The sequence below is a fragment of the Macrosteles quadrilineatus genome, unplaced genomic scaffold, assembly GCF_028750875.1.
Source record: "Macrosteles quadrilineatus isolate MER2022 unplaced genomic scaffold, UCM_ALF_1.0 Scaffold_7__1_contigs__length_78375512, whole genome shotgun sequence".
NCBI classification, from domain to species: domain Eukaryota; kingdom Metazoa; phylum Arthropoda; class Insecta; order Hemiptera; family Cicadellidae; genus Macrosteles; species Macrosteles quadrilineatus.
This window is the reverse complement of record NW_026542600.1, coordinates 46919525-46934245: the sequence shown is the minus strand read 5'-3', so window position 1 is coordinate 46934245 and position 14721 is coordinate 46919525. Positions and strand designations below refer to the sequence as shown.

The window sequence follows — 14721 nt, the reverse complement described above, 5'->3', positions numbered from 1 at the left end:
GTTTATGAAAAAAATGACACGAATAAAATCGTCTTAAAATTACTTTTTCTACCAGAATACATCATAAAATACAGGGTGTTCCATAAGAAAAATCAAAGTTGGCGGCCATATTGGAAAAATGGCGGCTAAAATAATTTTTTGGACTTGACTATAATTTTTTAAATAAAAAATCCAAGGCACTTACCATTTAACTTTTTTTGATATCTCTTATAGTTTTCGAATAAAACGGCTGGCACACTTATATCAATCACCCTGTATATACCGCATTTTATATCTTAATTTTATATAAATTTAAGAAAACATTTTTTAGTAATCTCCGTTGTGTTTTGTTAAACGCCGAGATGTGTAGCTAACCTAGTTCAATATTTTAGTTTATACCAACCACTTTTGTAAACAATGATTAGTTTAAAAATGTTTTTGTACCAGTTTTCCCTGAACAAAATATGAATTTTTTTGTGCGTCTCTTGTGATTTAAACAATCAAAGTCAACAACTAACTTCTCCTTGATTCATTGCTTAGGTTTACTCAAATTTGTTCATTTAAATTCTTAAGTGTATCTATATCGCTTGTTTGGTTCACAATAACTATTTAGTTCACTCTGTTTAGTATCCGCAAGATTCATCCCAAAACAATTTTTTCTCAAATTATCATGTAAATGGAAATGTCCCATTACTAACTTGCTAAGTATTAATTACATTTTAACATCTAAAAAATACATTTTTCAATCCTAGTTTATGGCCAATTATTAGTCAATGTAAAAATATAAAAGACAATTAATTCTCACTTCCTAGACTGTCATTTTTATTAATGAACAAGTGAAATTGCAATCAATGAGATAACGTTTATTGTTATTTGGCTCATTGTTGTTGTGTTAGTTAAGATGTTAAGAAAAATCAAAGTGTTATTTTATATTGTATTGATGGTGTTATCATTAAAATTATTTAACAATATTTTATTTGTTGGATTAAAATGTAAAACTTATCAACTTTTCCTTATTTGTGAATATAGCAACGTGTAAGGGATTAGGAGAATAATTTGGCATTGAGGAATGCAGACACCTGATTAATTTTAACATTGCCTCAATAACTGTAATTATATATTTATTCTGTCACTTATTCTTTTATGACTTTATGGTTGTGACCTAAGTTACAGTTACTTAAGAGGGCGTTGGAGTGCGGCCATGTTGGATTTTTACCTCCATAAGAACAATGTTAAACTTAAACCCTGATATCTCTCTTATTTGCCAATATAAAATTATGAACTATGTTTCAAATTAAAGGCATATTTAATACACATCATTATTGCAGGAGACTTTTTAACAAAAATAAAGGGATTTCTAGGAATATAGAATGTAAAACCCATATATTCATCAATTTATTTTAGCTTTGCTAGGACGTCATAGAAGAAACTATTCCGCAAACATGATCCGAAATGTTATTAAGATTGAAATAAAATATATTTCAAATCATTAAGCCAAACAGTAACAAAAAAATATGCTTTTAAGTGAAGGCATGTTCCGCACGTTTCAATGGGAACTTGTCACTGGTTTGCCTGCGCCCCGTTTGCAGCGAGAAGTGTCAGCGAAGATTTTTAATCTGACTCCAACGCCCTCTTAAGATGATAATTTAAAGCAACATTAGGTTGTTTAGTATTATTTTACTGAGATGTTATTGTTACCATTTGTATTTAAATTTTTAGCTTAACTCAAGTTTGATCAAGTACTTGATTATTTTCTCCCCGAGAGTAGAAAGGAATTATTAAAAACAAGCTGGGCAAGTGTGAAGAAGATAATAATGATCAGTATTAAAAAATTCTCATGATGAATCATACTGTGAGGATTGTCCGATTTGTGTTTGAGGAATTAAGTTTAATGCTTCAAGTATACAAAGAAAGTTTGACAGATGATAAATTTAAGTTGTCTACAATGACACACAGTTTTAGTCTTAATTCCAAGCCTTTCAGATTTGTCTGCAACCTATTGTTTTGTTCATACATTTTTGTAATAGGACAATAAAAGTCTAAGGCAATCCAATCTTATATAAGCTCATTGTAAGGTTTTTTTTCAAAATATATTAAGACATGTTATGGCTAGGGATGGGTTGATTTCCAAATTTTATTTTCGATTCCACCGATTCCCAGCTAGGGAATAAATTGGAACAGGAGCGTTCAAAGTCCACTCTGATACCGATACTCGACTTGTCTGTGAAGATCCGCACGATCAAAAAACTACCGCAACTGCGCAAGACCACGATGACGTTTCCGTGACTGTGGGAGACGACGATTATGTCTACACGACCACGGGAGATGTTCATAATTTTGCCGGGATAGGGGAAGACGATGGTGTTCCATTTCCTTGGGGGTTATTACGGGTTTTGCGGGAGACAATGACGATGTTTATATGACCACGGGAAATGATCAAAATTTTGCCGTGATCGTGGCAGACAATGCATATGTTCCGTTACTGTGGGGGTTATTCGGGGTTTTGTCTTGACCGCAGGAGACAATGATGATGTCCACACGGCCGCGGGAAATGATCAGAATTTTGACACGATCACGGAAGACTATGATGTTCTGTTACCATGTGGATTTGTTCAGGGTTTTGCCATTACTGCAGGAGACAATGACGATGTTTACAAGACCGCAGGAAATGTTTTTAACATAATGGAATCTATGGAATCGGAATCAAGAATTGAGAATTTATTTCAAAGAATTAAAATCGGATTTGGAATCAAAAATTTCTGGAATCGGCCTATAAGTAGTTTATGACAAAACATAATTCATGTATTTATTGCACTCATTAGTTTGGCATTGAACATCCACACAAATTTGCAAAAGAATAAAAAACAAAACTTGATATATACTTACTCTTTTATTAAATAGGGTGATGAATAGATAAATACCATTTCTTCGAATGTATATCCCTAGAACGTTTTTCCTATATACGTTTTACCTTAAGCTCGTAATATTGAATGTTTTGTTTGCACAAATATATAAAGTACAGTAGTGGTGCCTTCTGTTGGTAAGATAGTATTTTTAACATGTACATGTTGTACATTGTAGATAAGCCCATGTGTAGCATGATGAGTATACCAAAGCGCTTGTTGAAACTAGAAAAATCTTAATTCTCAAAAACTTTCTGAATGGTTAATCATTTGATTTAAACATTGTGTTTCTCTTTTATGTTCAGGGTTACACATTAGTAGTGAAGTAATGCAGTTTTTCTGATAAAAAATTAAATGGCAATGGCATATTTCCCATTTGATGCTATGTGACATTTATATACAGTATCTAAAAATGATTTTCCATCCACCAAAGTTTTTGTGAATATCACATTCATTCAATTGTTCTCCAAACAACTTGATTTATTTCCATGCACACAGCTAAAATAGTAAGATTTAAGGATAAAATTGATTGAAATTATAAAAGCTTATTTAACTAACTACCTTTGGTTGATTTGTAGTTTGGTAGTAAGTCTACTGTTATTTAAAGTAGATAATTCTATTGCTTTATAGAGCTTTATGTGAGTAAAAAAATCAGTGTTTAAATCAAACTGCCTTTAATATATTTTATGGAAAATAGAAAAAAATATATTTAATTCATTCATACTGTCTGAATTTCAATTGAAACGTTTGAAATGGAGAACAATAAAATAATTAATATGGATTTAGGTGATTTGTTGGCTCTCTTGTTGTTGCTAAGGAATAAATATTTAATTTTACTTCAGTCCTTGATTTCATACCTTTTACGCACTATAATAATTATTTCCAATCAATATGTATTTCTGTGAGGGAGGTTGCAAGAAACTTTTGTTCATAAGATGGGATTTCTAAGATAACACTTAAACTAATGTTCTCCAAATTTCGATATTCAAGCAAGAAATGGATGTAACACTGTAAATTCATACCACCTTAATTTTTAATTTGGGAGGGAGGTTGACGGTGTGTTTAAAATCATTTACTACTTGTATTTTTTGAGGAATTTTCTAAACTTATTATTATCTCAAATATTATTTTTATTGATATTGTCCATTGTACTGATATGTAAAACGACAACTAATAACTTCCTTATTTTTATATTTAAAACAAACTAATGAAATATTATTTGAAACACATTTATTCTTTCATTAATCTAAAATTTTCAGTAACCTTTTACAAGCAGAGGATAACAAGAAAAACTCATAAAAAATTTCAGATATATTTTACAACATTTGGACGGAATACATAAAATATAAATTATATAAAACGATACTCTCATAAACACTATTTTAATTTGATACATTGTACATTTTATCGGTATTTACTCTGTAGCTTTAAACAGAATGCTATAATTTTCGCTAAAATATAGTCACGAAAATATTCTTATAGTAAAATACTAGCCTAAATACTAAGCTAATCTACAGTGGGTTATCACGAATCTGGTTTTGAGCTTTGCAGTGCTTTGAGTGCTGCATCGCATTACAGTACTTATAGGAACCAACAGAGGGTGTGTCAGCATTTGGGAGGAGGGGGGATGAGATCCAGCGAACTGTAGGAGTACAGCGGTCGCGATGACTCACGCTTTCTTTGGATGATGCTGAAGAGGACCCTGACTATTAGAATAGCTCCCAGGACAGTGAACAAGCAGGAGAAATAGGTCTGGGTCACAGGCAGAATGTTCACCGTGAAGTACATCAGTGAGGCGATGTACCACGGAAGTCCCACTTGATTCTGTCAATTGCACACTTAGGTTATTACTCATTCCACCCAAGATTGATTTTTAATGTGACATTATGGTTTTATAGTTTAACCAATATAATATTTCTTTGAATAATAAAAGGGTAAATTAATTTCACCAGTTGGATAAGGAAGTAGCTACGAGAACTATTTCCCAAGTACCAACCTTTGGAGCAGGCGCCATACTGTATAAAAGTAGGAAACTGGTCTGATTTGGAAGAATATCAATGAAACGTCAAATGTGGGATAAGTTATAGGAAAATTCTACTCATAATCAAAGAGTTCCATCCATTTTTGCCAATTTTATTTTGTTTCTGATGAACAATCAAACATTCTAACCAGTATCCTGTGAACAATTTTAGTATTAAAAAAAAATTTTGATTGTTATAATGTCTACTCACATATTCAGCCCAGAACATGGGGATGAAAGTATTGCTGAACCTCTTCACTCGAGGGAAGCTAGATACTTGGCGGACCACAAGATTGGACTGACTTCGGGCTCTGCTTTCCATCGGGACTCCTGTATTCTGAAAACAATATTACAGTAAAGCTTTAAAGTACCTGTAGGTGACACTAAAAAGTTGGTACTGACATGATTACCAATGTTATTGTTTTACTATGTTTTAGCGTTTACTGATTTGACATCTACTAATCTCTGTCACTATATGCACAATTGCCACTTTGTGCAAGGTGCTTACAGAGAGCACTGGTATGATAAATATTAAATATTACAGTGTTTTTACTCAACTCAACAATACTATTGTTGAACATTGCAGATTAAATGATTGTATAGAGAAAACTATCCATGCTATTCCACAAATTTTAATCACAATTATTGAATAAACACCTGGTTTAGTAGACGTGACCAAGTGGAAAAAACCATAATGCCTAGTAAATTGTGGCAAATAAATTAAAAAATTTTCAGGAAAAATTTGTTCTTTTTATACAGTCTAAAAGAAAGATTTTACAATTTGCAGCAATCCAAACATCAAGATCGCTATCATAGATCAAGTAATTATATTCCTCTATGACGCTACCAAGCAGTTGCGGCCAACACAGTTTTTAAAGAGGTTTTCAAGAACCTCCTGTTAGTGAACAAAGAATATTTTTTGATGTTTGTCTTTTACTGAAGAAGAGGGAAAACATTGTTTTACTAATAAACATATTTATATAAAAAACTACTCCAACCTCATCAGTGTCAAATTTGTCAAAAACTGTTTGACATATATGATTACTTGATTACTTCTAGTCATGTGGGAAATCCAGTGGCAGAGATAAGATTGTGCAAAACGGTCAGTCTCAAGCTATAGCAGTGTCTGAATTATTATCAGCTTATAAATTCTTTTTTTCTCAATTAATTTTTGGATTACGACTATTCTAATATAAAATAAATACTGTAGTTTGCTTACACTTTCAAAGATTATTTGGATAGGAAACATTTTTATCTATCTTGACAGCAATTTGTTTCTGACGGAGAATTTTATGCTAAAATCTTTTAGTCAAATATCTGGAAGTGAAATACTTACAGGCTCAACAATGACAAAAGAACCATGTTTGGCCTTATCAGAAGCCAATCCAACGATGCTTTCTTTGACTGACTTTTCAGCATTGAGGAAGTGAGGGAAAGAAGCGGCTATTGGGAAATCTGGAAACAACATAAATAATTTTCAAATATATAATTCAAGGTTAGGACCGTAAAGCCAGTGCTGATTCCTATCAGATTGAATAGAGTCAGTTTGGTTCTCTACAGTTGGCAACTCTCCTCTTCAATAGTTGTGTTCTTGCTGTAGAAAAGAAAAAGTTTGCATACAAATATTTATAAACTCAAACTCAAACTCTTTATTTGCCATAAAAAACATTACAAATTTGAGCATAGCTCATGTAACAGATGGCATGTCAATTATGCTAGAGTGTAAATGAATTATTACAATTAATTACAATTACAATTATTACAATTAATTATTAAAAAATCAAATACAATGGATAAGATACAGTCTAACAAAAATGAGAATATATACGTTACAACACCCCTGACTCAGACAGATGTGCTCATTTAAAAAAAAAAATCGTCCACTTTATAAGGACATGTTGCAGCTAGATGAGTTTCCAGTTTTTTTAAAAATGTGTTAGTTTTTTTTCTTTTTTTATCTCTGGTGGAAGGTGATTAAACAGTTTAATTGCCATGTAATATGGACCCTTCTCCAAAAGAGACAATCTATGTTTAGGGTACCGCAGAGTGTCTGTGTTTCTTGTACCCTGAGTCCCCAGACTGTTATTTGAAAAATATTGTTGATGTTTTTTAAAGAATTTCAGAACTTCAAAAATATAAAGAGCTGGTACAGTTAATAGTTTAGAATTTTTGAAATATTGTTTACATGATTTTCTAAATTTTAGTTTAAACATTGCTCGAATGGCCTCTTTTTGTAACTTGAATATCTTGTCGATTACTGATGTTCCACCCCAAAGGATGATGCTGTACCTAACAATTGATAAAAAATAACCATGATAAACCTGAAGACATGTCTTTATATCTGAGATGTTGGCAATAGTTCTAATAGCATGAAGAGATTTATTAAGTTTTTTTTGTATGGCCAGAATTTGATCATGCCATTTTAAGTTGTCCTGAAGTGTAAAACCTAGAAAGTTCACACTAAGGGAATTTTCACAAAGTTCTTCATTTGGCATGAGGAATTCCTCATTTATTTGTTTGTTTCTATTGTTAGAAGTGAAAGCTAAGATTTTTGTTTTGGAGCAATTCAAACTAAAACAGTTTTTGGATAGCCAGTCAGATATTTCTTGGAGAGTATTTAAAAGCTTTACTTTTGTTATTTGTTTGTTTTGACCCCTAATTATTGCTGTAGTGTCGTCTGCAAAAAGGTAAAGTGGAGTATTAATGTTGAACAGAAACAATACTGGCCCTAAAATAGATCCCTGCGGCACCCCACAGACAACCTCCCTCCAAGTTGAGAAGTGAGCAATTCTGTCATCATCGAACATTTTAACTCTTTGGAATCGTTTTGTCAGATAAGATTCAAACAGGTCATGTGCTATGCCACTAAATCCATAATAACTCATTTTGGATAGCAGCAGTTCGTGGCTGACACAATCAAAAGCCTTGGACAAATCACAGAAAACTCCAAATGTTGTCTGCGATTCATCCAAGGCCCTCAACAAGTCACTCACCAGCTCAAATACTGCCATCTGGGTTGATCTTCCCTGTCTAAAACCGAATTGTTTTTCGTTAATAAGATTATACTTTTCTAAATGAGTAACCATTTGATTTAATATGATCTTCTCCAAAATTTTTGAAAATGATGGAAGCAGTGCTACTGGTCTATAAACTTCTATTACAGTTTTTCTTATAAATTGGAAAAATGTTGGAAAATTTTAGTTTGTCAGGAAAAACTCCAGTATGTAATACAATATTTGAGATGTGCACCAATGGATTCAAAATGATACTACTAATTTCTTTAATTAATGAAACTGGGATTTCATCCCATCCAGATGACTGTTTAGCCGACAAGTCTGCTATAGTCTTAATCATATCTCTTTTTGTGATTGGACTAAATGAAAAAGTTAAGCTTTGTATCTTTGCATTATTTATGTAATTTATTGCATCCTGAACTGAACCCCCTATGGAAGACTGTTGCCCCACACTACTAAAATGGTCATTAAAAACCTCAGCTATATCTCTTGGATCCTTTACAATGTTATTGTCACCAATTAACAACTCATTACAATGAAAACCATCTGAGATAAATCCAGTCTCTTTCCTAACTACTTGCCATGTTGTTTTTGCAATGTTATTGGAATGCTTGATTTTTGAAGATATACTATTTTTTTTTTGCTGCAAATACAAGTCTTTTAAAGATCTTTTTGTAGTTTTTATAGTACATTTGGTACTACTTTTATAGTACATAAAGGTTATTAATAAGCCCTCCATAATTTAGAGTTAAAGCTTCACTCTACTTCAGGCTCGAAATCCTCAAAATAGTTTTTAGTCAGAGATATTGAAGGATCCAGCAAAGGTTGTATTGCTTTGTCAGAAACAAATTTATTTTTATCTAAATCAATAGTTACTGCAGTGGTACCTATGAGTAGAACATAGGCCTAGTTCTAAAAAGTATGTTATGGTTGTAATACACTCACTGTAGTAACAGGGTGACACATCGGTGAGACCAGAAGGCAAGGAAGGCAGACCTGGACGTAGGAAACATTCCTCTGAACCATCAGGAGGACGAGAGTAAATGTCAAGAGGAAGCTCGAACTTGTACACTGTCATTCCCATCTTGATCTCCTCATCTGACAGGCAAAATTAAAATTTCATTTGTTTTGCACATCTTCAGCTGATGTTTCCTGTTTAATTTAGTTGCAGCACACGATAGAAAAATCAAAATCCTAATCTATAATTAACGCTATTAAGAAATACTTCATTCTGATAAAAATTGTCGATGGTGCAATCTTACTCAGATGTCAGAGTAATTATGAAAAAGTGTTACTTTGGACTGGTGTCGGTCGGCAAGAAACCAGAAAACCTTTTATAAATACTTTTCCTCAGTTTTTTTACAGGTTGGCGACCTCTTTTAACCTTCCATTTGCCCATCCCCATAGTCATTTGGCATGTGTGGATGAACTAACAAGCAATTAAAGGGTGGACTAAATCAGAGTACACAAAAGACTGCTCTGATAAATACTAGTGGTTGAAGTGGGTCATAAAACAACATCAATGCCTAGTTGTCACACACTGTCCGAGCCACAATTCTTATTCATTTGTTGATTCCATGAGGAACCAGCAAAGATTATTTAAGTGAAAATTCTCATTCAGTTGGTAATATTCATTGAAAACAAATTGTTTCCCCCTCCTTTTGTTTTTAGACCAAACAAATTTAAATATTGTCATAGATTAATTGTATTTAATGTTTTTTCAATCTTTAAGAGGTTCAGATTTATAAATTAAGTATTTAACTTTGTGGTGTAAATAACAGTCAAAACTATTACCATAGATATTTTTTCCAATCCTGTAAAAGTAGTTTACTTAACCCTATTAAACGTACGTGTGAAATCCAGTGGTACGACTCGACAGATGGTTTTTCGTAGGTACTTTAGGGTGTCTGTTTTTGAGATGGACTGATGGTAGGTCACGCCTTCAGTTGCACCTTGTACAGAGTCACAAGTTTCATTGTCCCAATAGCCGAATCTTGGGCTACCGTGAAACTGGTTCACTTTGAAGAACCGGTAACCGTTGTCTGGACCCATGTATACTGTCACTTCGTCCACAAAATTGCTGTAGATCTAAAACAAAAATGTCATAAAATCAAATTGTAGTTATGACTAATCAAGATAAAACATAAATTTTATTTCTGAATACATTCACAATTTTTCTCTTTCGTTAAAAAGAACAATTTTTGTTAGTTTCTGAGCCTAAACTATTTCAGTTTTGGTTTTTGAAGGGATTCATTTTTTAAGTAATTGAGGAATATACTTAGAAAAACGTACTGTAAGGCCAGGCGCACACAGGCGATTTTGAGTCTAGCAACAGTTGCCCGACTAGATCACCATTGTTTTAAATTGGAGTGTGCACACCAAGAAAACAGTCTAGGGACAGTCACGCAACTGTTGCAACCGATGTTCCCGGACCCAATTTGCCAGAGACAGCTCTGCGACTCATTGTCACGGGACTGTCGCTCCAGGTTTGGTATCCATTGAAACAAGTGTAGACGCGCACACATGCGACTAAATTGTCGGTGTGTCACTCAGTATCGCCCCAGGAATTTAGCTACTCGTGGCCAGAACTTTCACTAGTGTTTGCTCTCTTTTTGTTGTGTGAAGTTTTTAGAAAATTGTTAAAATATGATTGTTTATGATGAGGATGTCAAACAATTAATTGATAAAGTTGAGAAGAGGCCGCCTTTATATTTGAAGTCATTGAAAGACTATTTGGATATTAATTAGAAGAAGAAGTTGTGGGATGAAGTTTCCTTTCGTAGTTAGTAAAGATTGGAATAACCTAACAGAAGAGGATAAAATCAAAGATCACAAATTCAACGACAGAGCACATACTACGGCTGTATCATTGAAATCAATTCGGTACTGTTAACGCTGTTATCGAATGTAATGTCCAACTTACGTCTTAAGACTTTAGATTCACGACTAAAAAGTTGCCTGTGTGCGCACTCCAGCTCAACTGTCGCTAGACTTCAGAGTCTCCGAGTGGGTTGCGCAACAGTCCCCCCAATTAGTTGGGCAACTGTTGCCAGACTCAAAATCGCCTGTGTGCGCCTGGCCTAACAAAAATAGATAATAATTTGATTTTACCAAAAATTTTTATAAGATGATCAATAAATCTGCAATAGAAGCATCACACTTTTCTGTTGATGCATTTTCTTTTGTTCAGGCTTTCTAGAAATCATCTTTTGAATCAATATAATATGGTACAGAATGAAAGTTATAGATTGTTGTGCAGATTCAAAACTGCTTCCAGTTGATGATGGTATCATAGCAATATCCTAAAAAAAACTCCTAATTCTCAATTTCCTGCTTGTAAAAATCCAGTGGTTCTGAAATGTAAAAATCCCTCAGCATTTTCAAATCTTTAAAAAAAAGGTTCCAGGTAATCTAAGATGTATGTGGTAGCACTATGTATTAGATGATTCTCTTTGTAAAATTATTGTAGTAAACTAAAGCACTGACTTGATGTAAAATGCCCATGTTCTGGACAGGGACCATTGTAGGAGCCAGCTGATGAGCAACTTTGAGCAGAGGGTCTGAGAGATTCCAGAAGTAGTTGTAGACTGTCGTGTTCATCAAAGGCTGTGAGTCTAGCCGGTTTTGTAGCAGGTTAAATCCCAGCTTGGTAAAGAATGATGCGTCCCACAGGTACGATGACATCCCCTGAAGGTAAATATTTACATTAGTCTAATAAAATAGAGTTTAAGTATCCTTAATAGTGTTGTGTAAACTGTAATATTTTTAAAAAGGTAAAACAAAATAATTTTAAAAATATATATGATAATTGATATCACACATTGAAAACAATATTAGGCTACTCATCAAATAGATACTTCTCCTTCTTGCATTTGTGTTGTAAAATAAATTACTATTTTTACTTTAGAGTTGGTATGTAGGTGAAAATATTAAACTAATATTGAGATAGTGCCTGTATAGCAAATAAGTATAACTGATCTTATAAGCCACAACTGGCAGGTTACTTGTCTCAGGTAACTTGAGATACATTAGCATTAGAGGCAAGTAACCTGCCTGCTCTACTGGCCTTGTGTAAACACGGGTTTATGATGCCTTAATGAAACTAGTATGTTATGCCAATGAGGAACTGAAGTTTGGTAGACTTGTTCAGTTACAGAATGTCTAAATTTCATGTACGTATTACATACGGTTAAGCTAAATTTGTTGGTGTCCTAGTAATTCAGGATAACTGTATTTAAATGTATTTACTTTGACAATACTACATTTACTGGAGTGCAGGAAAAGGGTTATAAAATTTAAATACAAGACTTAGGTTCAAAGAGGGGGGGGGGGGCGAATTGGTCTACAAATTTGTTTCACATGATAATACATTACTGAACAACTATGACTGTAGTTTCCTTTACCCCACTCCTGTTATGCAGCTGCCTCCTTTTAAAACATCAACAAATCTAATAACCATAATTCCAAAGGTCTAAACGATTTTGGAGGGGAAAACTGGCTTGATTTATGCTATGCCACTAATGAAATTCTTATCTTATTTGCTCACTAAAAAATTTATTTGACTGGTTAAGCTGCACTACCTCCAAAGTTATTATTCCTCAAGTTATATGTAATCAATTTTTATCTTCAAAACAGAGTTTAATTTGGTTAAAGTCATTTCATTCTTGTAATGCCTGATCCCTTCAGATCCTTTAGTATACACTTCGATGGCATAAGTGCTGTAATTAGTTACCCTCATCATAGAGCCGGCATAAGTGCTGTAATTAGTTACCCTCATCATAGAGCCGGTAATGGGTGAAAGTAAATATATCTCTGCATAACTGTGGGGCATAATTAAAAAAAAAGTATCATTTATGAGCAATGATTTGGTTAGATCTTCTATAGATTTTATCCATTAAAGTCAGGGGTGTGGGAAAAATCGAGAAGTTGGTACGGGCTGCGTTCCCTCTCTGTTTCGCCAAAAATCCTATACTATAAATAATGGGTGACCTGGGTTTTTTCCGAGACTCGTGTTGAGCGTTCCTGACTTAGAAATTTTACGACTACAGCACTGAATAAAGTGTGTAACCAGTTACAAATAAATAAACAAAATTTATTTTTGTACATTTTCCGATAAATGTTTTGTCCTCTTCTTAGAATATCACTGATAAAGACTTACCAATACAGCTAAATTTGGTAGAACTAGCGTAGCATTTAGAGAGAGATGATTCATCTCTGGTAGGAAAATGGCTGTCCGATGGGCTGTATATGTCATGGTTCCATTTTCATTGAACTTCACATCTTTATGGACAAGCTTTTCCCTGGAAAAGAGATGATCATTGTCCATACTGTTTTCAATACTTTTCATTCTATATCTTACGTTAACGAGTATTCCTTAAGAATTTTAAAGATATGATAAATGTTGGGATTGGAATTGCCAAACTCCATATTCTTACATATAGCATCATAAATTTTCTGAAAGGAATTTATTTTTTGTTAAATCAGGTAGACATAAAAGACCAGATCAAATTTGACTGTTCAGAAGTTAATTGTGAAAGTTTAAAAAAAGCTGTTCAAGAATGCAGTCCTTACTGAGTACCTGAGTTGTGTCTGCACCTTTCAATTGTCTTTATCTGGGTCACTTATTTTCCTCAGATTTTTTGCTTGACTCGAGAAAAAATTAGAAAGTTTGTACAAATATGACATAACTCACTGACAATGTGCGTGGTATTAAATTTTGAAATAATTAAAAGAAATTTAAATTCCTATGCCAATACGGATAAACTTGAGAATATGCATGATTCCTAACTGCCTATGAGTAAAGAATGGCATTGAAGTAATTGTAGGTGTCATATTGCACTGGTAGTTGCTTTAAGCTATAGTTTACAGAACTAGAATACAGGATCATATGCATGGCACACCTAGGCTACGCTGGGGCTATGTCCTTGCTGACTCTGTTTTCCTGTGTTATTACTTTACACATAATTGCACTCTGAAATTTACATAGCTGTCACATTCATCTGTACCACCAAAACTACTTTTAAAGACAGTTGAAATTATATTTACTGATGTTTTTGTCCTTCATGTATTAAAAATAAAAAAAAGCCAAATTCAGTTTTTTTCAATTAATTTAAATACTGTTTTTAGTATGAACACATGTTAAGAATCTTTAAGGAATAGTTCTGTAAAAATGTTACTAACTTGAAGATCAATTCCTGCATTTTTGTTATTTATTATTATAATTTATGTTTATGAACCAAGACACAAAACCCTACACCGAATTGCATACCATGTTTTGAGTTCATTGTCAATGATATATTGAGTTCAAATTTTTCATAAAGAGTAATTTTAATTGCTTGTGTTTTCAATCATGTCTCGTTTACTTTTGGACCAATGGAATCTAATTTCAGTTACTGTATTTTCTAGTGTACATTTCAAAGTAAGAAGTAATAACTTGTAAAAGAAAATCCTATTATTGGTAAGGCAATCAATATAAGCAGTTTTAGGTCATCGGAAATAAGTTTTGTATTATGTATGTGTTAGTTTTAGTTTTAGTATAGTAAAGCAATTTTATTTTCTGACAGATCTTGAGTGTGGTAATATTTACTGAGTTGACTTCTGGTTCACAGTTTTATTCATTTTTTTATCATAGGTTGATTACCCTACTGGAGGGGTCAGATTCCAGAAATTATAACCAAAGTACAAAAGATTAACCATGTCCTATTCAGTCATAAACAGTTTTCAGAATAGTACCTACTAGTTTATGGTCATATCAGTCATATGATTGCCTAATCCAAAATCAAAATGATAGATTTTTTAATATTCA

General features: G+C 33.1%; 1 protein-coding gene across 2 annotated transcripts in view; it reads right to left on the bottom strand.

Moving 5' to 3' along the window:
* Positions 1–4181: 4181 nt before the first annotated feature.
* Positions 4182–14721, bottom strand: part of LOC128998755 (scavenger receptor class B member 1-like) — an 80422-nt gene continuing 69882 nt past the window's right edge. For both annotated transcript variants that reach the window (XM_054425093.1, XM_054425092.1), the window contains exons 5-11: positions 13075–13216; positions 11403–11603; positions 9767–10004; positions 8862–9014; positions 6239–6357; positions 5114–5239; positions 4182–4706 (exon numbers count right to left, since the gene is read on the bottom strand). In XM_054425093.1, coding sequence (XP_054281068.1) covers positions 4488–4706; positions 5114–5239; positions 6239–6357; positions 8862–9014; positions 9767–10004; positions 11403–11603; positions 13075–13216 — 1198 coding nt within the window. In that variant the 3' untranslated portion in view covers positions 4182–4487. The remainder of the gene's footprint in view (positions 4707–5113; positions 5240–6238; positions 6358–8861; positions 9015–9766; positions 10005–11402; positions 11604–13074; positions 13217–14721) is intronic.